Genomic DNA, 23,974 nt, shown 5'->3' with positions numbered 1-23,974 from the left:
AGGCAGCGGATGGTATAAGATATGAAAATGATCATAATTTACAATTTATCTGTGGTTCATAAGGGTTGGCGAGGTAGGGAAAAAGGGGAGCCAATACAAATGTGTTTGACACAATTTATGTATGGATTGTTATAAGAGCCCCCAATACAATGATTTATAAATAAATAAAGAAAAAAGAAAGGCCAGTCTTTCTCCCCTGCAGCCCCTCGTGGTTTTGAACTGCCAACGTTTTAGGTCGCAGTCCAATGTGTAACTACTATGCCATCAGGGCTCCTGACTAAAATAACACCGCCCTTTAATTTGGTGTGCTTTAAGAAAAAAGAAAAATGGTTTCAAATTTATTATATTCATTTGGTTAACAAATATTTGCTCAACACCTACTGAGTCAGTGCTGTTCTAGAGGTTGTGATTGCACCAGCGAACACAAAAAGTCGGCCCTTAGATTTGGAACCTGCATTCCAATGGCCGAATACTAATTTTTTTTAGAAGACAAATTATGTGGCAGACCATTTAGTAAAAAAGATGAATTCTAAAAAAAGGATGTGTGTGTGTGAAGGTTAGTTCTGTAAGGCAGGAACCAGAAACCAATGGATCACATTTTTATAGTATATGTGTTTCTGCAGAGACTAAATTTTAGATAAAATACCAAGCATATTTTATTATTTCATTTAAGACTTTCTGAAGTTGTCCTTTTACTTATATTTACTTTTGATGAGTACTCTTACTTTACCATCATTAAAAAGAAATTTTTCTCAAAGGAAAAGTAAACTCATTTATTGAACTCTTAGAAACATTAAGCCAGAAAAGAATTATATAAAATAACACTGAAGCTTACACAGCAGAAAAAATATTTGCCACACTTATAAATTAATTTGCTAATATTAAATTATAATAAAGAATATGCTGGATTTCATACTGAAAACAATTTTTAAGTTTTTCTTTAAGGAAAGGCTTCTTTTTCATCCTGTTATTTAGCCATTCAAAGAAATGATTAAATAAACTTATAGTGAATTTTTCAAAATAGGTATTCTCTGCCTGTGGTATGTTTAAAAGTTAAAAAGGGTCACATAGGTTCCCAAACTTATTTGACCTGCCACCCCATTGTCAGCTAAAAAATAATTAATCAGCACCTCCTGCCAATTAAAAACTTTCATTCTGTAGTACATGATCTGGGATAAAGTGTCGATATCTGCTTTTGCAGCACCCCCAGATTGTCCCTGCACCCCTCTCAGGGGCCGGCAGACCTATTTTGAGAAACACTGTCCATAGGATTGAAAACAACAGCTTGAGTGACTAGCGTGGAGCCATAGGAGGCATTGAATTTCTGTTGAGGCGGGAGGGACAACTCAGAAAAGGAGGGAGGATGGTTGCCTCATTTGAACAATGTAATTGAAGTCACAGAAGTGCACATGTAGGGGCTGTGGAATTGCTGTATATGTCACTGTGTGTCCGAGCTTGGGTGGCATAATAGCTAAAGCTCTTCGCCACTGACTGAATAGTTGGTGAACCCAAGGGGAAAGTTGGAATCTGTTTCTGTAAAGATTAACAGCCTTAGAAACCCTGTGGGACAGTGGAAATGGGTTTGGTTTGGGGTCACTGTGTATATTATCAACATCACACACACACACACACACACACACACACACACACACACACACACACACCCCTACCCCTTCACCTTTCCCTCCATTCCTACTTACAGGAACCTCTATGTAGGGTTTTTGAGAATGAGGCTATAAATCTTTATGGGAGTAGATAGCCTCAACTTTCTCCCATGAGTGGGTGGTGGGTTTGAACTGCTAACTTTTTAGTTAGCAATCCAATGTTTAGCAAATAGGGCCATAAGGTATCAGGTTAGTCTCTCTGTCTCTCTTTCTGTTTCTCTGTCTCTATCGCTATCAAGTTATATATATATTCACCGATTTTTATACTTATATACTTCTTATATATTTATTATTCCTTATACATATACTTACCACTTCAGCACATCATAAATTATTGATTTGAATGCTGCTTTGTTATGAAGTTTTCTTCTATTCTTTCTTGGAAGTGAATAATAATTTAACCAGTATTTTAAAATCAAGTCATAAAGAAGTATGAACACTACCAATATGATTATCTAAAAGTTGATGCATATGAATTGCAAGTACTGTGGGAATCTCTCTTTGCAAATTTTTCATCTACTACCAACAGCAACAAAAAGGTTTTCATGATACTAAAAGAAACCCTCAAATCCAAGTAACCTTGTAAATTTTGACAGAGGACATACGGAAAACTTTAGTTTGCAACCAGTACCATTAATCTAATAAAGATGCCATCATACTTGGAAATGATACAATTAAAATAACCGACATCAATATAAAGTGCAAAGATCACTTAAATATTTAAAAATCATAGACATTAATATTGTATCTTCCCGAATAGTCTCAAGAGATGACTGTGTTCAATATCACGAGGCTTACAAATATCTTGTTAGATCAGTATGTAAAAAGAAAGCTGAAATCATGGATACAGCTCAAATTAAAAAGTGGCTTCTGTAACAATATAGCTGAGCCCCGATCCTATCATGGGGCTGCAGGGGTTTAAACCCTGCCCAGGGGCAGCTGCAAGCTGTGGCTGTATTGAGATAACGCCCCTGAGCTGGCTCCAATAGGTTCCTACTCTGGCTGAGACAGTGGCGGGGCTAAAGTCGAACCTTAGCCGGCCTCCACTGTTGTAAGCCAGAAGCCCCCAGCTCCTCAAAACCTAGTGGGTCTGTGCCTGCTTATCTTTATGATGCTCCTCCTGCCACCGGCAGTGTGGAATTTCCCTGTTAGTGACTCTGCTGATTTCTGTGGAGTCCCTGTGGGATGTGTTAGTTGCAGTCTTCCAGCTGAGAAGCCACAAAGTCCACATCGGAAAAGCCCACAAGGCTGTGTCATCACGGGGTGTCAAGTGATCAGATATTAGCCATCAAAGACCAAAAAAATCATATCATTGTGAATGAGTGGGAGTGTGGATCCGTAGGCACCTGGACATCCCCTTATAGAATGGTCGCGGGGAGAAGATGAGCCAGAAAGGGTGCAGAGTAGCAACAATGAAACATAAACTCTTCTCTGGTCCTTAAATACAGTACTTCCTCCCACCCACTACCATGATCCCAATTCTACATTACAAATCCAGCTAGACCAGAGCATGTACACGGGTACTGATAAGAGCTGGAAGCACAGGGAATCCAGGACAAATAAACCCCTCAGGACCAATAATGAGAGTAGCGATACCTGGAGGGGAATGAGAAGGTGGGGGGGGGGGATAAAGGCGGAACTGATCACAATGATCTACACATAACCCCTTCCCTGGTGGACAAACAACATAAAAGTGGGTGAAGGGAGACTTTGGACAGTGAAAGACATGACAAAATAATACTAATTTATAAATTATCAAGGGTTCGTGAGTGAGTGGGGGCAGGAAGGGAGGGGGAAAATGAGGAGCTGATACTAAAGGCTCAATTGGAGAGGGTGTTTTGAGAATGATGATGGCAACAGATGTACAAATGTGCTTGACACAATGGATGGATGGATGGATTGTGATAAGAGCTATATGAGCCCCCAATAAAATGATTTAAAAAAATAAGTACATGAAAAATAAAGTGGCCTCTGATGGCATCTCCTGGGCCAGTTTGTTCAAGGCAGAGAAGTCAGTTGAAAAGTTGTGATGACAGGTATTTCAGGACTCCACAGGTGTAAATCTGATATATTTTCTCAATGCCCACAGGGAAGGATGGGGGCTTATTAGAAGGAAGTTTTAAGAAAATTGAAGCCTACATTGATGAGAAAAAGGCAAAGAAAGTTGCACCCAGGATTTTTTTACCCACTGCGACAATCGCCTGTTTATTTTCTGCAGGTTGTTCCAAACCTTGCTCCATCCATTTACCTCCCTGATCTAATCTCTGCAGACTTCCTTTTGTTCCTCAGAACCCAAGGTTATTTAAAAGGAACACAATCCAAGTCCCTCATGGATGCCACATCTGCTGATTGGATGCGGTTTACATGGAAGAGCACAGCGTCCTTTAGGGAAATGTTACAGAGATGGAAACTCCACCTTTACCATTGCATAGACCCAGATGGAGGGTGTGTTGTGACACAATAGCTTTGCATTTTGTCCAATTTTGTTTAATAAGACCTTCTGTGTTTGGGGATTTTTGTTTGTTTGTTTTTGGTAGCAATACTCTTGTACTCACCCGTGTAGAGCCATTAGATTTCTCTTTGATGCCTAGTAAATGTCTATCAATGATCCCAGGGACTCAGTGACTTCTGAGATCTGTCAGATAGTTCTCAGACTGGGTGCTGGTAAAGTTGTCTGAGGTTATATACAGAGTTACTTTTTTGGATCTGCTTAATCCTTTTGAGCACGCACTGAGCTACTTAGAGTTAAGGTTCACAAGCTGACGTTGTTCAATGGTATATGAAGCTGTATGAGTACCAACCCAACAAAACCAACTGTCATTAAGGGAATTTTGAATCATATATAGAATAGTGTTAATTACTACCTAGAGTTTCTAAGGCTGTAAATCTTTACAGGGAGAGATAATCTCATCTTTTCTCAGAGAAGCTAGGGGGTTCAAAGGGCTGAAGCTCCTATTAGCAGCCCAAGTCATAACCTACTATCCTACCAGCCATAGGAAAACAAAGCATCTTCCTGAAGTTCTAAATCGATTGAACACATTTATCAGATTCATATGAAACTTTATCACAAACACTCAAGTAAGGATGAATATATGAGAGTGGTAAATGGAAGATTCTAATGAATTTTTAAGTTAGATATGGTATTTCTAAACAATATACATCTTAGACCTATACCTATAGACTGGTTGCGGTACACATTCACTTGTACTCACTTTTTAAAGTGTGGTGATATACATTAAATGCATATCATGGAATTTGAAGCCTGATCATGTGAATAGCAACAGTATTTTCCTAACTCCCGCTGGACTGTGAGTGGGGTTAATGTAAAATATTTTGGAACAAAGACAATTACTGTCATATATATTTAAATGCTGAACGTTTGGATGAACTGACTTATAGGTTGCTGAGAAAGTCCAACTGATAGAGGTGATGTCACCACTGAACTTTGAATAAATTTATCTTGGTGGACAAAGATTCTGTGGCCTTGTCCTGGGGACATGAAGACATGAAAGTATTTTTCTAGAATGTACCCATTTCTCCTGATAGTAGAAAAGGAGCCATCATTTGTAGGAAGTATGCATGATATGGCAAGCCAGGGGCTTCAAAAACTTTGTGGAAAAATATTATCTTTTAATTGCTCAATTGTATTTGCCATTCACTGCCATTGAGTTCATGCTGACTCATAGTGACCCTGTCAGGCAGGGTGGAACTGTACTTGCGAGTTTCTGAGACTGTAACTCTTTACAGGAGTAGAACCCAAGTCTTTCTGCTGAAGAGCAGCTGCTGGTTTTGAACTGCTGACATTTGGGTTATCAGCCCACACATAACCACCATTGCTCCTAGAATATCAGGTTTTGATCCTTGTCTTGGGTCTTTAGACCAGTAATGCAAGTTCTTCAGGTCTAAGTTTCTCAATGAAGAAGTGCGGCAAATACAAGAATGCAAAAATGAGTACATCGATGTTTGTCCTCTTTTTGCCCCTCTTTTTCTTCCATATTTTTCTGATCCTATCCTCCCTCCATGGTTTTGAAGATGTCAAAAATAATGGACACCTGCTACTTGAATAGGAAAGTCCTCCTCTATAGTAAGCGTTTGGATCACATGGCCAGGATTCTTCCTCTCCATAAAATTCATTCTGGTGATCTATCAAGGTTTTCATTAAGGAAGCAATAAGAGAAATAATCAGTGTCTACTATCAGAGGGCTTCAAAAAGTTAAGTGGAAAAACTCCACTCTCATAATCATATTTTTCCCACAAACTTTTGGAGACCCGCTCATAATGTAATATATTTAGATCTTACTGGTTAGTGGCACTTTAAAACGGAATGTACACAAACAGATGACTTAGAAATAAGCAGGGAAAGGTTGTGTGGCATTTAGCTGCATATTGCATATGCATAATTAATTCCTTCAAAGGTTAAATACTCTTGGCACATGTATGGATAGTGATATACCCATGACAGTAATCATTATGGCAATGACTTGGTTTTACATAATTCTAAAGTAAATGTCATGTTTCTTCTCTGGGGATTCCAGCACTGGTATTTAGACAAGCATATGTTTTCAAGTAGATAGCTGGGCGAGAGGAGGGACTCTTTCCCAAACAGAAGGACTATTCATGTAGCCGAGACACTAAGCTTTATGGGGTGCTGACTGCCACTACATTCTCTTTGGAATTGAAATGCAATTACATATTGAGGACAAATGCTAAATATAAACTGAAAAGACCAACGGCATGAGTTTTTTTCTTCCTGTTTGCTTTGTTTGTCTATTATCTTTGTGGAAAGAATTAACTACCACAAACACACTCTAATCTGTAATTGAAACACAGATCAAGCAACTTGGTGAATTCTTCAGTAGCTCATTGAAGAACTGTATTGTAACTCTGAAGGACTAGTTTTTTCTTACATCCATCCATGATTATAAAGATGCTCTGGAAATACGAAAGAAGCAAGGCACTGCAGACTATAACACCATTACATATAATTTTTATTCAAAGCTAAACAAACAAAAGCCTAGATAATACATTTTATGGAAATCTTACATAGCTAACTAAATCTATATGTGTAAATTGGAGTGTAAATATGGGTTTCTTGGGGGAAAATTAAACAAGACCTTATAAAGACTGAAAGTAGAAAATGAAGAAAAGTTCCGGCAAATACTGACAAAAGAATGCTATTGAAGCTAATAGACGATGGCCAAGCTGGACGTCAATCTTGTCTTGTCTCCCTAGGCCACTGTTAACCTTCTCCATCCAGGGAACTGTTCCCCACCTTCAAGGAGTTTTGATAAGTCATCTTCTCTTTTGCTCTTATTTATTTCTAACTGTATTTAAAGCCTAAAAATCTTTATTCTCTCAACTCTTATAGTGAACATTATCTGTGTACTAAGCACTTGGTGTTGATCAGATGCTATGTCTTAGTATTATGGATATTCATGCCTTTGTTTAATTAAATTGTCAAATCTTGGAACTCAGACCATGCTTTAGTTTTCCTTAAGCATCAAGTCACTTCTCTGGAGGCCCTGCCATGTGGTGGAACGCTGTAATCTGGCACACAGGAGAAGGGCAATAAGCACATCAGTGGTCAACTGAAAAATGGCCTCTGAAAGCACACGAAGAAGCCTTTTTGGGGTGGTTGAAGACTTTGCCAATGCTACGCTTTTATGTTTATCTTTTATGCATTCTCTCTGCCAAAGTATTAAAGTGGAAGAAGGCACACACCGCCTGGTTAGCGAGTGGCGTGAAGCTGTGCAGCGTTAGTGAGGCTAAGACTGTGGTCCCACTGCCTAGCAGAGGGTGGTCCCCCGGTGAATCGAGTTGGGAACTCCTGAAGGTTCATCATGACTAGGTGGTCTTTAAAGGCAAAGATGACATCTAATACATGCTTTTGTTAGGATAAAAAAATTAGTGTACTGTTAATTGCAAGTGTATGTGAATTAACTCTTCATCTGGGGTGATCTCCCCATGACTTGAAGACAGTGTACACTGGAAAGCGCCCAGTTTGGGTTTTTAGCTCTGGCTTCCCTCCTCCGGGAGAGGTCAACTGAGAGGTTATAAGAGGCATCCCATATACACAGGTTGCAGATGTAATCATTGAAACTAGTCCTTTGAGGTTAAAGGTTGATTACAGATTTGGTTCTGCCATTTGATGGTAGACTAGGTAGACTATGGGAACAGGTAACCGAAGTTGGGCAAGTCCACGGGCTAGCTCTTCCGTGCTTTTTCCAAAGTGGCCATCAGGAAGTGGGGTACCTTCTTTCTCATAGCCTACAAGATGGACTTTCTCCTGCAGATTGTTTCCAAACACACTATTCTCTGAATAGGAAATAGATAACACAGGACCACAAAACCAAAGGGTGCAATAAATAACTGTTATATGGTAAAATATATTGTAAAAATAACTGTTGGTAAAATATGGTATATGGTAAAAATAACTTCCTCCTACCTCTGCCCATCAGTCGTCTCTCTAGAAATGACCAGAGTTACCCATTATTTCATTTAATTGAGACATAAACACTTCATATTTTAGTATACACAATTCTGAATTTATATATTTTTCAGAAAATATTTTATAGGATATATGCCATACTGGATTTTGCTTCCCCCCTTCATTTATGGCTTCATTAACAACTAATCCTGTAATTTTATTTTAATTTTTGTTTAATTTCAAATCTTATCCTTACCACTGTCTAGGATACTGACTGTGTCCATTATTTGCTTTATGAATTATTTAACAATAATCTTGAGATCATTCTAACTTAAAAGTCCTCTACCAACTGGTTTTACAAATGCCCGATCTTCACCTCATCTCCAGAATGCATCTTTCTGTTAACAAACAACACATCTATCCTCCAAAGTTCATTTAAAACTATCTTTCCTCTAAGAGCATTTCCTGAATATCAGGGATCATTTTCCAGGAATTATCTCCAGGCCTTAAATAATATTGTTGATTGTCCTGTGATTCTTGTTTGATGGTACAACAACCATAAAGATGTGAATAACATTCAATAGTGATCTTTTAAGAGTAACTATTTGTGCCCTACGCTTTGCTAAGTACTTAATAGGTATTATTTCCTTAATCCTTACATTTATTCAGTACTACAACACACATGCTGTGTAATATTATTATCCTGGTAGCAAACCTGTAGGTGCTTTGTCAATCTGACTGTGACATTACCCCTGAGATCATGTACAGGTGGTTTTCTTATACACTAGTGGCTTTCAGCACAGTGTATCAGGTCAAACGTGTAGGTCAGAAATGTCAAAAATCACTCTTGAGCAATTAGACATAGCCATAGATGGACAATTATCCAATCTCCTTTTGGTAGTGTTGACTTTTAAATAGTATTTTCTTGTTCATCTCACTGTCTGCTTTTAGGGTACCCAAAATTAAAAAAACAAAACATAAAAACTTAGTAGTAGAGTGATCATGTAATTTGTTCAAGTTCACCTATATATTAAGTGGCCATTTCAAGAGATAAACTGAACTGAGGCTCATAAACACTGTATCCAAATTCAGAGGGAGTGAATACTGTGTTCTCCTTACAGTGTGCTATCAAATGTAAGATGACATTCGGTTGAATGCTTATATTTTCTGCTAATCAATTCTAGTTTAGGTTTGCAATGTCTCTTTTCTAACACAAGATATATATTTTTGGTACTATTGGCTAAATAAGTGTTCTTCATTTGTTGATGAAGTTGTAATTAGGAACTTGTTTCTCGCTCTTGTCTGGTTGCTGAGTCTGCTCTCCTATTGTTCTTCTGTAGACAGTAACTTCATCCTTGCCAACGCCCAGGTGGCCAAGGGTTTCCCCATAGTCTACTGTTCCGATGGCTTCTGCGAGCTTGCTGGATTTGCCCGAACTGAAGTCATGCAGAAGAGTTGCAGCTGCAAGTTCTTGTTTGGGGTTGAAACCAATGAGCAACTGATGCTGCAAATAGAAAAGTCACTGGAGGAAAAAACAGAATTCAAAGGAGAAATTATGTTCTACAAGAAGAATGGTGAGTTGGCTTTCTTTGGTGCTTATTGGGAGCTGAGAAAGGTCATCTTCTCTCAATTCAATAATTGCTTTATAACTCCCATTAAGGCTTCTGATATTTCTCATAAATAACTCTATTTATAACTCTGTTATAGATGTTCTATAAATGACTTGGACGATGGCCTTCTTTTAGTCATTAGCAGCCTACACAGCCTGGAAACTTAGCATTAGAATTTAACTATTTGATAATATATCAACTCAGTTGATAGATGTTAAATAAAGTGGATTACTATTATATTACAGTCATCCTCAAAATTATAGTGATGCCATATGAGTATTAATGGATGCGCTTTTATCCAGAGATTTTTTTTTCCTCCAAATTTTATTCCTTTAAGAAGCACGTTCCAGCCCCCAGTCATTAAGGACAGAGATCTGAGGATTGAGTGGCATTGTGCCACCAGGACTCCTTCAGGTTTCCCCAAGGAAGCAAAATTCCCTCAGGTTGAGAACAATTGTTCTAATACACTGGCAAATATTTTAAGGAAGGCAAGATGACAATTTTGCTTGCTGGCAACATGAGACTAGACAATAAGATCTCTCAGCTCTGCAGAAAAGGTTTGAATATTCAAAAAATTGATAGGCACTATTCCAGTTAATAATTTTTGGTTAGTAATAGAATGGCCAACAATTGTGGTTTAAAAAAATAAAGTATATTCTGGAGGAGAGAGAAGTGGTTCTAGTTTGTTAATACAGTTACATAATGTCATAAATAAGGATGCAGGTCCTTTTTTCTCCACATATTTAAAAAATCTCCTGTTATGGCTTGTGTGTCTGCGTGGTGTTAAGGGACTAGCTTTGTATGCAACAAAGAATATCTACGTGGATCTTCTTCCCATATTCTCTTCACTCATTGACCACCTTTGATCCCATCTTCCATTCTTATAATCATAATATCCCAATATTTAGCACTGGAGTCAATGGCAGGAGGGGAGAATAGGCCCACACATGGGATCTTCATTCTACTTTCCTTGGGGAAATTTTGTCCTTAAAGAACATTGTTTGGTCTCGTAGATTCTAGATATACAATAGCCACGAAGTATTGAAGAACACTGTCTGGGATAGGGTATCTTAACTCTTTGGCACTGGGAACACACTTTAGACCATCGTGCCCTTGCCCATGTGACTGAAAAAAGGCCTACATAGCAAATACAGTAAAAAAAAAAAAAGGACTCGAGCTCTATATAAATATACTATAATCATTGAAAAGAGAGCCCTAGAATAAAGAAAATGGAGCCAGGCCGACTGGTAGACACTGATAAAATTGCCATAAAATGGAACAAAGGGAAAGGAATATCCTTTGTTTAAATATCTGCTGACTGCAGACTTGTCCTTCCTGAGATAGGTGCCTTGTATAGACCCTTTCAAATGCCTTTAAATGTTTTCCTTTTTAAATGTCCTCAAGATATCCAACTGGCACCACTGTGAAGGTCTAGGTCAAGAGGGAGAATCTAGGTGCAAAATCCAAAGGATGGAAAATTTGTAGGACAGATAATGTATGGAGGGGGGAGAGTCAACATCCAAAAGTTTTTCTGAGCATAGTGTTTTATAAGATGCCTGAATGGACTCATGTGCGTCAAAGCCATTAATGACCTAAATCCCCTCTAAGCCAGCCACCAAGGAAAATTGTCTAACAGTCTAAGTAATTGATCCAGCTACAAATGATTTAAAATTGTCCTCAACCTTATGCTAATCCTATATTATAACTATTTATATTAATGTCTGTCTCCACACTCAATTTTAAGCCTTTGAAGGCACAGGCTATGTGTTAGTTATTTCTGCATTCCCCATACATACAGCCTTGAGTCTAAAGAAATGTTTATCAAATTATTCTTCAATATATGATTACTGAATGGAATGGAATTTACTTATAGGGTTGTGATGAGTTGGAATCAACTTGATGGTAGTGAGTTTGCTTCAGTTGTTTTTGTTGTTGTTACTTAGACATATAGATACTTTAGGGATATACAGATTTCTGATTCTCATGTTTATTATGACCTCAACAGTGCCCCACGTTTGAAACAGGCTTTCTTTCAAAGGTCATTTTCCTCTAGTATGTTTTGGAAAGTGGGCACTTATCTCTCATCCTATCCAGAGACAGTTTAACATTCTGGACTGAGCTCCCTTGTTCACTGTTACGATTACTCTCCTAATCTCACAGGAAAAGTGCTATGAAAAACACTGCCCTTACCTCCCTGCCTAGACCTGTAAATCCAATGCCCTGACTTGAGGCTGATCATGTGATGCAGATTATACTAAAGGTTTAGGATATCTAGTTGGAATTATCATAAAGGAAGACACACTTCAATCAGAATGACAAATATGCTAGTATACTAAATCCAGAGGAAAATAAAAGTAGGCAATTTGTTGCTGGAATTATCTACTGGGAACAGCCCCAGTTTCTAGTCTTTTTTTCTACCTTTTATCCACACTAAATGTGGACCCTTCTTTAGTAAGGTGTGGTTTGCATACCTCCACTCTGGGTAAGAAAAGTTCATGTTATTCAATGGTGTTGTCCTCCCTTGAGGATCTGTCCATACCTCCCTAGGGAAAAACACAGCATTCTCCAAGATAACTTACCCCCAAAGTAGACTAATAAAGGGATTTACAAAAACAGTCCAAATCTAACCCCAATTTTTATCAATACTCTAGAATGATGTGAAATTATGCTTCCTTTTCCCCGTAGTCTTCTTGCGAAAATTCACAGGAAACACACACATGTACATACCTCCTGAAACTATTTTTAAAATCGGAGATAGTAGTGTAAAAGTCAATAATAATAACTATAATGATAATGATGGCTCGCATTTTATAGCACGGACTGTATGCTAGAAACTATATTTACTTTTACTCATATTAGCTCATTTAAATACAAATAATTCTTAGGAGGAGATACTCTTCTGATTGTTATAGGTAAGGAAACCAATATAAATAAAGATTAAGTTTTTTAAAAATTAACTTCATCAGAAAGGTACATAGTTTCACAGATAACATAATCTACTAGCTTTTCTCTGTCCAACATGTAGATAGTAATCTTTCATATGTGTAAGAGGTATCATTTTCCATGTTTGGTCCTTTTAGATAGCTCAGGGCATATACATCAAAAGTGAATACCATTAGGATGTCTTTTCAAAGAGCAGTCCCATCCTCTTCTGTTGAAATACAAAAGGTATTGACCAGGAATATTATAGGGAAACACACAGACAGTCATTCTAATTAAAGGCAACATCTTTTCCTCTTCTAATTCAATGTCCTCTCACTTTGTAAGCAATATAAGGATAAGTCAAAAAGTATTGTTACAAAAATCATAGGAACCTTTATTAAATAAAAACTCAAAATGTGTGTTAGTTCAGGTGGACTAGAGGAACATATTCAGATACTCATATGCATATAAGATATCAAAGAGCAATTGAACATTAAGAAAACATCCCAGTCCAGTCCAGATCAAGTCCATAAGTCCGATATTACCCCATATGACAGTACTAGTCCATAAATTCTTCTTTAGACTCATGCAGCCATGGAATGATGCCAAATGCAGAAAGATCACAGGCTAGTGGGTGGAAAGTCCTATGGATCCAGTGGTGGTGGAAGCATGTCAACGCTGGTGTGGGTCTCCACATGACTCCTCCAGCTCTGGCTCTATCAGTATAGCTCCATGGGGCTTGCCAACAGAAATGTCTTGAAGGGAAAGAGTGTGTCTGGCCTCCAGTGAGCCTTTTATTATCTCTGTTGCTCCTTCAAATGAGGTTAGCAAGCTTCAACATGATTGACAAGCTAACCTCCACTCCTTCACTCTTAATAGTGTCAAATTGATACCAGATTATGTAAGTTCCACAAAATGCTAAGTTATTATTTCTCCACTTGTCCTACACTAAGGTATTTACAATTCTGAAAGTGGTATTTCCATCTCGCTAGCTCTTTCCCACATAACTGGGTTATGCATTGAGTTGTTAATTACAAGGCTGGAGGTTCAAACCAGGAGCCTTTCTGTGGGAGATGGATGAGACTTTCTACTTCCATAAAGACTTACAATATGGAAAACTTGATATGAGTTGGAATCCATTTGATGGCATTGAGTTTCAGTTGGTTAAATAATTTTGCGCTTTTTTTTGATTTTTACCATGCCAAACAACATTTTGGCCATCCTCGAGGGACAGATTCAAACTGTGTTTTCTCTGCAGGGGCAAGTTTAGAGGTATAGGTGAATGAGGTAAGTTTTCCCAATTAACTTTTAATAGGATAGATCTTGTTTCCCCCAAGAATTAAAGAGTGCGTTACTGTAATGGGGGAAAAAATTCCTCTGCACAGTTTTCCTGGCTTTTATCGTATCAATGCAGCCTTCATTTTTTTAAAAAAAACTTCTTAATAATTAGTCCTTATGAACAACCTATGTTATTTGAGAAAGTCCCTCAAGATTGTCCATTTGTAATCCCCCCAAACCAAAGTAGTCACTATCACCTTCGGAACTAATGTCCCTGCTCTGAAATGAATGGATTTATCCGATGTCCTCCGAAGCTACTAGTTGTACATGTGGATGTACATTTGAAGCTGGAAAACGAAACCGTTGAGTAACTAATGAGTGATGTGGTGATTGGTGAGGAAGACACTGGAGTCAGGAAGCTGAAGAAACTTCTCTGGAGTTGGCATAGGTCCTGGAGAGAAGTAAAGGTTAGATGCAGGAGGGAGAGAGCTGGAGGAAGGAGGATAAGGCTAGAGATTCGTGAGGACACAGCTCATGACATTTCACTGTTTCCTCCTCAAATAGCTGACGGTGGATTTGATAGACTAATTACATAGTATTGTTTCAAATGTACTGTTAAAATAGTGCCTAGATATGAAAATACAAGATATTTATGTGTAACACCTACATAAGTTTCTGTACTGCCACGAGCATGCATCACACTCACAGAAAACACACTGTCTTAACTCAAGTGTGCACATAACACTTCTGAATCAGATATTCTGATATCTGATATATAGCTATAGATAAGATATACAGTCAACTTAGTCTTTTGAGGTCAGCTCATGATGAAAGACAAAAGGATGACTTCCATCCTTTACAATGACATGACGAAATTATCCCAATAAACATTACTTATAATGCTAAGTTTATGTTTGGGATATTTTGGGTGAGCTCCGTTAAAGCCAATTATTTAATACAACTCTACTGACATTTTTAAAGAATATTTGATTATGCCCCGTAGGTATTTTGGAACTGGAGCTCTAAATAGGAAAATGAGGCAAAAGCCTTAGGGCTGTAGGATGTCTGCCTCTTCTCAAAATTAAAATTTAAGTGTGCAGCATCTGTGGTGTCCTCATGTAACTCTTAAGAGATAGGCTTCTAGCATTGTGTGTGGGACAGGAAAAAAATTCCAGAGTAAAGAGGCATGGGCTTATTCCTGTAATAATTTAACAGCAGGAAAATTGCTTTATAATGTAGAGTGATGCTTTATAATGTCTACACTATTGTTCATTGGGGATACAAGGGTTGCTTCCCCAGCAGGTCATCACTTGTAGATACTGTAGCGCTTCACCCTGTTGAGACAATGTTGAGGCAGGACAGCCATGCATCTCTTCCAGCAAGATCTGAAGAAGCCTGGTTTTGGAGTATGGAAAGGTATAGAAAACTTTAACCTGTGGTTGAGTGATACCTGGAGAGGAAGTACAGAGTTCTGAGCAAAACAGAGTTGTTCCCATCCATGGACTCAGGCCAGTGTCCAGTGCAAGGAAAAAAGCAATCCAACCACAAATGCATTGGACTCTCCTCAGACTTTGGACCATGGATGGTGCCAAAGTCATCAGTCCCATGGACCTCAGTCATGCATGTTGTCAGTGTGGGTGGAAGAGCAGCAACTCAGCATCCAAGTGAATCCCAGAGACAAGGAAAACATCTAGAGCTGGAATAACTAGTAAACCACTCACGGTCATTGAAGCCAATTCCAAGAATGGGTCACAGGGACATTTTCTCTGGATTTCCAAGCACATATGGGAAGAGCTTGACGGAGCCTGGCTTTCCTAAACAGCTAGTGAAGGTGAGATCCTCTATGAAGTGGCTCTGACAACATTATTCTCCCTCACTGGTTGATAGAATCAAGGAAGCACAGTATAGTTTATCCACGGTTCTATTATTTATTATTATGTAACCAGCTGCTTTATACCTGAGTGACTTAAAACAGCCAATTATTTTATCTTATATTAATTTATTTTAGGTCAGAGATCCAAGCTGGGCTTGCCTGAATGATTCTTCCTGCGGAGTTGGCTGTGGTTGATTATTTGGTATTGTGCAGATGGGGGATGTGCTATTTGAGAGGGAGTAAGACAGCTTCCCACAGGTCTGGCAGCTTAGAAGTGTAGGATCAGTGGAGATGTTGACCACAATGTCTCCATTAACCTATTTAGTATAAAAGCCTCCACGTAGTTGAATGTGTTCTGGAAAACGGGAGAAATTGCAAGACTTTCCATGACCTCACTGTGGAAGTTACTTCTGCCATATTGCATTGATTGGAGCAGCCCCAAGTCCACCCAGACTCATGAAAAGGGGGCATGGACCTTAACATTTGGAAAACATGCAATCATGCTTTAGATAGAAATACGTTTACTGAGCCTGCGTATGTGTTCACATTTGCAAAGAGGGAAGAGATTGTTTATGATATTTTTAAATTCTATAATTTTCATTAAGCCTGAAAGGCCACCAAACATACGTAATGCTTTCTGCCACTAAGTGTATTAGCAGATGAGTAGATTTAATATTATTATTATCATAATCAAAGTGAAAATATATTTTAAAAACATGCCAAGCCAACAATTTCTGTATGTGTAATTCAGTGACATTGAATAAATACTTCAAGTTGTGCAAACTTTTTGACTACCCTTTTCAGAATCATTCCACCAGGATGGTAGTTACATAATCTGTGGTCAATTTGAGATTTTAAAGTGAAGGGGTGGAGTTTAGCCTGTTAATCAGGTCGCAGCTTGATGACCTCATTTTGAGGTGCTAAGGAGATAAATCACTTGTTGGAGGTGGGACACACACTCACTCCCAGCGATACATCTTTGTCGAGAAGACACATGGAACTACGCTAGTGTCCTGAGCTAGAGGAGCCACGTGGAGACTCCTGCCAGCACTGAGATGCTTACAATGCCACTGGATCCACAAGACTTCCCACCCAGTGACCGCTGATCTTCCTGCATTTGGCGTTCTTGCATGTGTTTCATGAGTCTAAAGTGGACTTTATAAATTGGTATTGGACATATGAGCTAATATCAGACTTAGGGACTTGATCTGGACTGGGCTGGGATATTCTCAATGTGCTATTGCTCTTTATATAAAGTTCTTTGTTTTACACATATGAGTGTCTATGAATTTGTTTCTCTAGTCTACCCAGACTAACACAACCATCATCAACATAAAATCAACACCCCCTAAGCAAAAATTCTTTACCCCTCCCTCCTGCCCTTATAACCACGTATAGTCTTTGGTTCCAATATATTTGTTGATATCATATAATCTTATATACTCATATAGTACTTGTCTCTTTGTGACTAACTTATTTCATTCACCATGTTTTCAAGGTTCATCTGTGTTGTGACATGCATCATAATTTCAAATGATATTCTATTGTATGTATGTACCACATTTTGTTTGGTTTTTTGTTCATAGCTATTTTCCGTATTTGGGTTACTATAAAATGTGCTGCATGCTTGCATTTTAACTGCTATTCAGTTGATTTCTTCACTCTTGATTCCTGTCAGACCTGACCTGAGACTATGCATGGCCTGAAATAGAGCGCATGCATTGTTCATGTTACAGCTAAAGATTTTATGATGATTCTCCAATGGGTCTGCTAAGCTTGGCTATGAGATCAATCGTTTAGATTTCTCGCCTGTGACTTCCGCATTCAAAAGGTGAATATCAAAGACAGAAGAGCAGTAAATAACCTTAAAAGAGGGTGGCGGGAAGCCACCAGAGAGCTCAGAAAGGGCATGGGGTGGTGTGCATGCAGCTGGGAAAAGGAGCTTGTCCTGCATTTTGCCCCTTTCACTTGCATTTATTCAAGCATTGTGCTCCTCAAGGAAGCAGATGGCCCAGCCAACTTTTCATATATCTAAACAAGCCACTCCAAGAGATAGCGGCTGTTCTTTTCTTACAGCCTTTTTTAAGGTTGCATTGTTTCACTAACGAGCAGGGTTATTACATCAGACTTTTTATTAATGTGTTCTCTGCTGATCAGTGCTCTCTGGTCAGGGTGATGAGAATATAGTGAGACAGCAGTGCAGACCGTTTCACTACCTTTACTAGGAATTGCTGAACTTTGCCTGTCCTGTCAGGATTTATCATTCACTCTTACTGCCTAACTCGATTCCTGCACACTTGAACTTCAAAACCACTTCCTTAACAAATCAGATGACTTCATAGCTGCACACATTCTGAAACCAAGCCCTGTGCTGCTACTCTGTTTAATCCTACATCACCCCATTAAGGTCGATTGTGCCCTTTCCCAGGTGAAGAAGCCCATTCCCCAAGTAGCTAGTGAAGTCACCGGGATGCATGCCCAGAGATTCTGATACCTTCCTTGATACTCTTAAATATGACTTGTTCATACATTTGTCACATTTAGGTTTTCTGGGCACTAAGCCCGTGGCACATTTCCCCTAGCTCCTGATACCTCCCATCTCTAAAGGTCAGTGGATGGGCTACTGACTAGGCATCTTGCTTTATCCAGAGTCAAATTTAAGAAAATGAAGACAGGCATAGTTCTTGTCCTCCTGTACCTTACAGTCTATTGGGAGTTAGACGTCTTGATCAAATAATCTTATACACCTGTAATAAATGGTTAGAAGACAAGTAGATACTTTCTATTTGAGGAAAAGGGAGCCCTGACAGTACAGGGGTTAAGTACTGCTTGACAAATGGAAACTTCAGTGGTTTGAACCCAGCAGCAACTCTCTGGGAGATCTGGGAGAAAGATGTGCGATCCGCTTCGGTAAAGTGTTTATATCCTTGGAAACCCCGTGAGGCAGTTCCATCTGTCATAAATGGGCCAATCTAAAAGTATTGCTACAGTTTTATAGAAATAGTGATTAAACAAAGATATCAAAATGGGAGAAGCTATTGCTTCTCAGCATATTTTTCATCTAGTTCGACATACTTCTGAAGACAGCATTTCTTTTGCCTCATGCACTTTGGCTATGTTATCATGAGAGACCAGTTCCTAGAAGACATCCTGCTTGATCAAGAAGATGGGGCGTGAAAAAGAGGAAGACACTTGACACAGCAGATGGACATAGTGGCTGCGACAATGGCCTCAAATAGAGCAACAGTTGTGAGGGTGGTGCCAGACGGAGCAGGGTACCGATGAATCGGAGCTGACTTGATGACACTTAACAATAACAATACACAACCCTCTTCTAAATAATTCTGCCCTTTTTGGTTTGTATTACATAAAAATGGCAGTTCATTTGGCCCCTTCCAGGAACTTAAATCATGTTTCTTTGAAATGTTCTGAGTTTGGAGAACAAAATTAAGTCTGAAAAGGTGAGATCAGGGCTGTAGGATGGATGGGGAATGGTTTCCCAACCAAATTCTCAGAGGAAAGCTCTTAGCACCCTTAAAAAACGAGCAAATATATTGCCATAATAGGAAGAAAAATTCCTTGGCACAATTTTGCAAGCCTTTTTCTCACTGATGAAATTTTCAATGTTCTTAAAACTTCTTAGTAAGTACTCCTTCTGTACCCTTTAAGAGAATCTGTCAAGTTTATCATTCTGGTGACCTTGAAAATAATTACCATAATCTTCTTTTTCTTTCTTAATAATTTTACTCAGAGCTCTTACAGATAACATAACATTCCATAGTTCAATCACATCAAACAGTGCTGTACAATGCTACCACAATCACTGTCAAGATATTTTCTTTCTTGGACTCCTTGACATCTGCTCCCCTTTATCCTCTCCCTCCCATACCATATACCCCATTATTGGGGTCATATCTTGCATATACAATATATTCATTCACATATAATTCTGTTGCTTGATCCTATTGAGTGGGGTTACATAGTCATCAATTCTATCAGCTCCCTGTTCCTGCCCCTCCCCTCCCCTTCTCTTCCCATACCCTCAGGGGACCGTAATTCTTGTTACTGTTTCTGAAGGGTTCTCTAGCTCGGCTTTCATGTATCATATGATCTTAAATATACAGGTGAACCTACACAAATCTGACATGATTAATGAGGTAAAACAAATAAAAACCATAATAGTAGGGGGAGGAAATATTACAGAACTAGAGGATAGTTATGTGGTTCAACAGTGTTATACTGCACCCTGGATTTATTAACTCATCTGTCTGGCCCTTCTGAGAGGGACTGCCCAATTATCTTACAGGTGGTTTTTGGATCTCCACTACATTTTCCAAGCCCTTTACATCAATTTGGTGGCTTGTTTTTGAACTTTTGATACCTTTTTCAATAGACATCTCATGATCACACAGCTGGTGTGCTTCTTCCATTTGAGCTTTGTTGCTTCCCTGCTAGATAGCTGCTTGTTTTACTACAAACCTTTAAGATCCCAGACACTATATGTTTTATAGCCAGGTACCATCAGCTTTCTTCATCACATTTGCTTATGCACCCATGTTGTCTTCAGTGATCATGTCAGACAGGTGAGTATCATACAATGTCACATTATTATAACAAACCGTGCTTGTACTGAGGTAAGATTTAAGGAAAGGCCCAAAGTCCATCTGCTTCCTTGTTGTATTTGCACATATATACACTTATAGCCAAATGCACATATATGTCTATATTTAAATATATATATAGACATATTTTTTTTCTTCGTTCCATTTTTTTCTTCCTGCCCCACTATCATGTTTACCCATCATTCACCTCTCAATAATTCCTCTCAGATACAATTCGATTGATCAAACATAATCAGAAGGGCTACACCCTTCTTGCCATCAGTTTTAGAACCCTTACTGTTCCCCTGTACCTGTCATTATTGGCTCTCCACTCCTCGCCCCCAACTCCTCCCCTCTCATGACCCCCAGGAACCATCAGTCTAGTCACTGTCCCTGTAAGATTACCTGTCCTGCCTGTCTTGTATAGATAAGCGTGTACACACTCACACAAAATACAGATAGTCACGAATCTGGCTGGGGTCCTGACATAGAGCAGATGAATATCTCTTTCTTAAATAGAGAGCAAGACATGATATATACCATCAGTCCAGTCCCCATTTCTTTCTGGGTTACATCTCCTGGGTCACTCTTACCTAACAATACATACACTCTTCTAGTCTTTAGCCCTTGTGTCTAAAAGGTGAGCATCCTGCCAGTCCCCATTGCTATTCCTGCAGTCAGGGATGGAGCAGTTTAGTACCACCTCCCCCCAGTTATGCCTGTAGAGTTTCAGAGTGGCCCGCTTTGAATAATCCCCCACCAGTTCAGAAGGGGTGCGAAGTGCTTCCCCCATGACCTCTTTGCTTTGAATTTAACTGGCCCCAAAGATCCCCTAAGAGCTACTGTTTTGGTTGGACTTCTTTTTAAAGACATCCTAGTAAGACTAAGATAAGTATATTACTAAGAGAACTTCTCTGCTATCAACCGCTGATTGAAGCGACTTTTTAAATGTGTTAAAATTTGGGTCACTATCCACAGAATAATGAAACAAGACCCACTCCTTTCCCTATGCACAAAACCAAACTCAAGATGGATTAGAGAACTAAATATAAAGCCCAAAGTTATAAGATCATCATTGAGAAAATTGGGACAAACTTAAGGGACCTTTAATAGGGCATACACAGACTACTAAATATACTAAAAGAAGTACACACAGTGGAAGACAAAATAAGTTACTGGGATTTATTAGAAATAAAATACTTATGTACATCAAACAACTTAATCAAGACACAGCCCATGGATTTGAAAAAAATCTAAAGCAGTGACACAATGGGTGAGGGCATAATTACTAAACTCTAGAATTCTGCAACACCTCAATAAGATCAAAAAGAAATACTCCAATTAAGGGATGGGCAACAGACATAATTCATAAGGGACAATAATTGGATGCTAATAATCACATCAGTAGCCATTCGTGAGATGCAAATCAAAACAACAATGAAATGTCACCTTACACCCAAAATGATAGTCCATTCAAGAGAGAGAACAACAAACGCTGGAGAGCATGCACAGAGACTGACGCTCTTCTGCAGTGCTGGTAGGCTTGCAAACATGTGCAATCAGTGTGGAGAATGAAATAGCGCTAATCAGAACAACTGAGATAGAAACACCATGTGACCCTGCAAGACCTTTGCTCGGCATGCTCTCCTAGGTTCATTGCAGCAGAGTTCACAATAGCGGGCAGTTGGAAACAGCCCAAATACCCATCAGTAGAAGAGAAGATAAAGAAACTGGTAAATCTACACCGTGGTGTACTAATCGCCCTAAAAATCATCAATAAACCATGAAATACTTTGTAACATAGAGGCACCTGGAAACCATTATGTTCAGTGAAGTTAGTCAATCCCCAAAATTATATGAGTCCACTACTTTAAACACCGAGGTGCAGGCAGGCATCCATTTGCTCTCAGGTCACGTCATTTTCTAATCTGGTTTCCCAAGCAAAAAGGTATTAACCTGCCTAGCGCCCATGAGCCATATATTGACCCTTTTATTTGTACATGCAGAGGAAGCCTCTCCTAAGCTGGGGTCAGTTTCTGGAGATGGGAGGAGAGGGAGAAGACCAATGAGTTGATATCATACAACATTGTGCTAAGGTCATCCCAAATCAAGACACTCCTACGAGATTGGTAAGTGAATCTTACTGGAAATTCAAGTCTGCGTCAGAGCACGCATCGACACTTCTGTGTAAACCAGATGTGTAAACCAGGTGGGGCAACCTACCATTGGGGAAAAGTAACATTAACAATAATTATGTAGAACCCAAGGGGAGAATATGCCTGGTACGATGCTTTCAACTGGACACTTTTTATGTAGTTTCTATCTAGCCGTTGGTGATCCACGCAGTGTGCTGTAGGCTTTTGGGACTTTAGACTTTGTCCTTTGAAGGTGCACAACACCTTTCATGGGCCATACCAGAAAGATTCAATGTGTAAGCTCCACTAACTGAACTTGGCCTTTACCTCAAACTCACCTGTAGCAGATTTAAACAACCAGCATACTCTTTGGGGCTTAAGGCTGAAATGCCTTAGTGTGAGACAAAGCAGATGACCGCTATCCTAAGGTTATGTAATTGTGGTCTCAAATCTCTTGCTTTGCGGGTTCCCAATGAATGGTGACCCTGGGCCCACCAGATATCTACTACTTTAATGCTCTCCATGTGTTTTTATGGAAAGTATAACTCTTGAAGGCATGAGTTTGCCTTTGTGAATGAAAGTTTTGCCCTATCCACAATTCTCATGGCTTGTGTAAATAGTGTTCAGTCATTTAAGCTTTTAATCGGTACATGTATTGTGTTCAGAAAAGCTGACCTATACATATATAATTTCTTTTTTGCAATAGTGTTTTAAATTCTATGCCATTGGCTAAAGTAATGATACTATTGATAGAATTACTTTATGCCCCATGAGGATGATTTAAAATGTTCTCTATTATAAGACAGATAATGATAACTTTAAATGATGTCACTTAGTGAAAATGATATCTCTAAAGTGAACTACAGACATACATAAACCATGGATATACAGTGAACCCTCGCCACTTCGCGCTTCGACTTCCGTGGCTTCACTCTATCGCGGTTTTTGCGTTAACAGCGCATGCTCTGTCATTACTGCCACTTATTGGCTCATACTGTACACGCTTGATGCCATAAATAATATAATAAATAATAAATGATCATTGTAACGTCCAAAATGTTTTACTGTATTTTCCCTTTTTCGTTTAATAAATTGGGTAATACGAGTGTAATGGTGACTAAAGGGTGTTTTTTCATGTCCTCTATGCTCTAACTACGAAAACATTTGATTTACAAATAAGGAATCCTACTTCGCGGAATTTCATTTATCACGGTAGGGTCTAGAACCGATTAACCGCGATAAACGAGGGTTCACTGTATAAATGGATTTTGGGCTCACATGTAATCGTGACCCTAAGAACAATTCGTTCTTATGCTGTGGCCGTACCTGATGCTCGCCCTCGTGAAGCACTAACTGGAGATCGGCGTGTGAAAGCAAAGTGTGATGAAGAAATCAGATGGTGCCCAGCTATCAGAAAGAATAACATCCGGGGTCTTAAGAGCTTGTCTTAAAACACATAGCCAT

General features: G+C 39.0%; 1 protein-coding gene across 1 annotated transcript in view; it reads left to right on the top strand.

Annotated features, from left to right (window-relative positions):
* Nucleotides 1–23,974, top strand: part of KCNH8 (potassium voltage-gated channel subfamily H member 8) — a 420,233-nt gene that overhangs the window by 123,104 nt on the left and 273,155 nt on the right. Inside the window, exon 2 of the mRNA XM_004704022.2 lies at nucleotides 9,432–9,665. Coding sequence (XP_004704079.1) covers nucleotides 9,432–9,665 — 234 coding nt within the window. The remainder of the gene's footprint in view (nucleotides 1–9,431; nucleotides 9,666–23,974) is intronic.

This window comes from Echinops telfairi, unplaced genomic scaffold (assembly GCF_000313985.2).
Source record: "Echinops telfairi isolate 266 unplaced genomic scaffold, ASM31398v2 ScPeMD7_7420;HRSCAF=8458, whole genome shotgun sequence".
NCBI lineage: Eukaryota > Metazoa > Chordata > Mammalia > Afrosoricida > Tenrecidae > Echinops > Echinops telfairi.
This window is presented reverse-complemented; position numbering and strand designations above follow the sequence as displayed.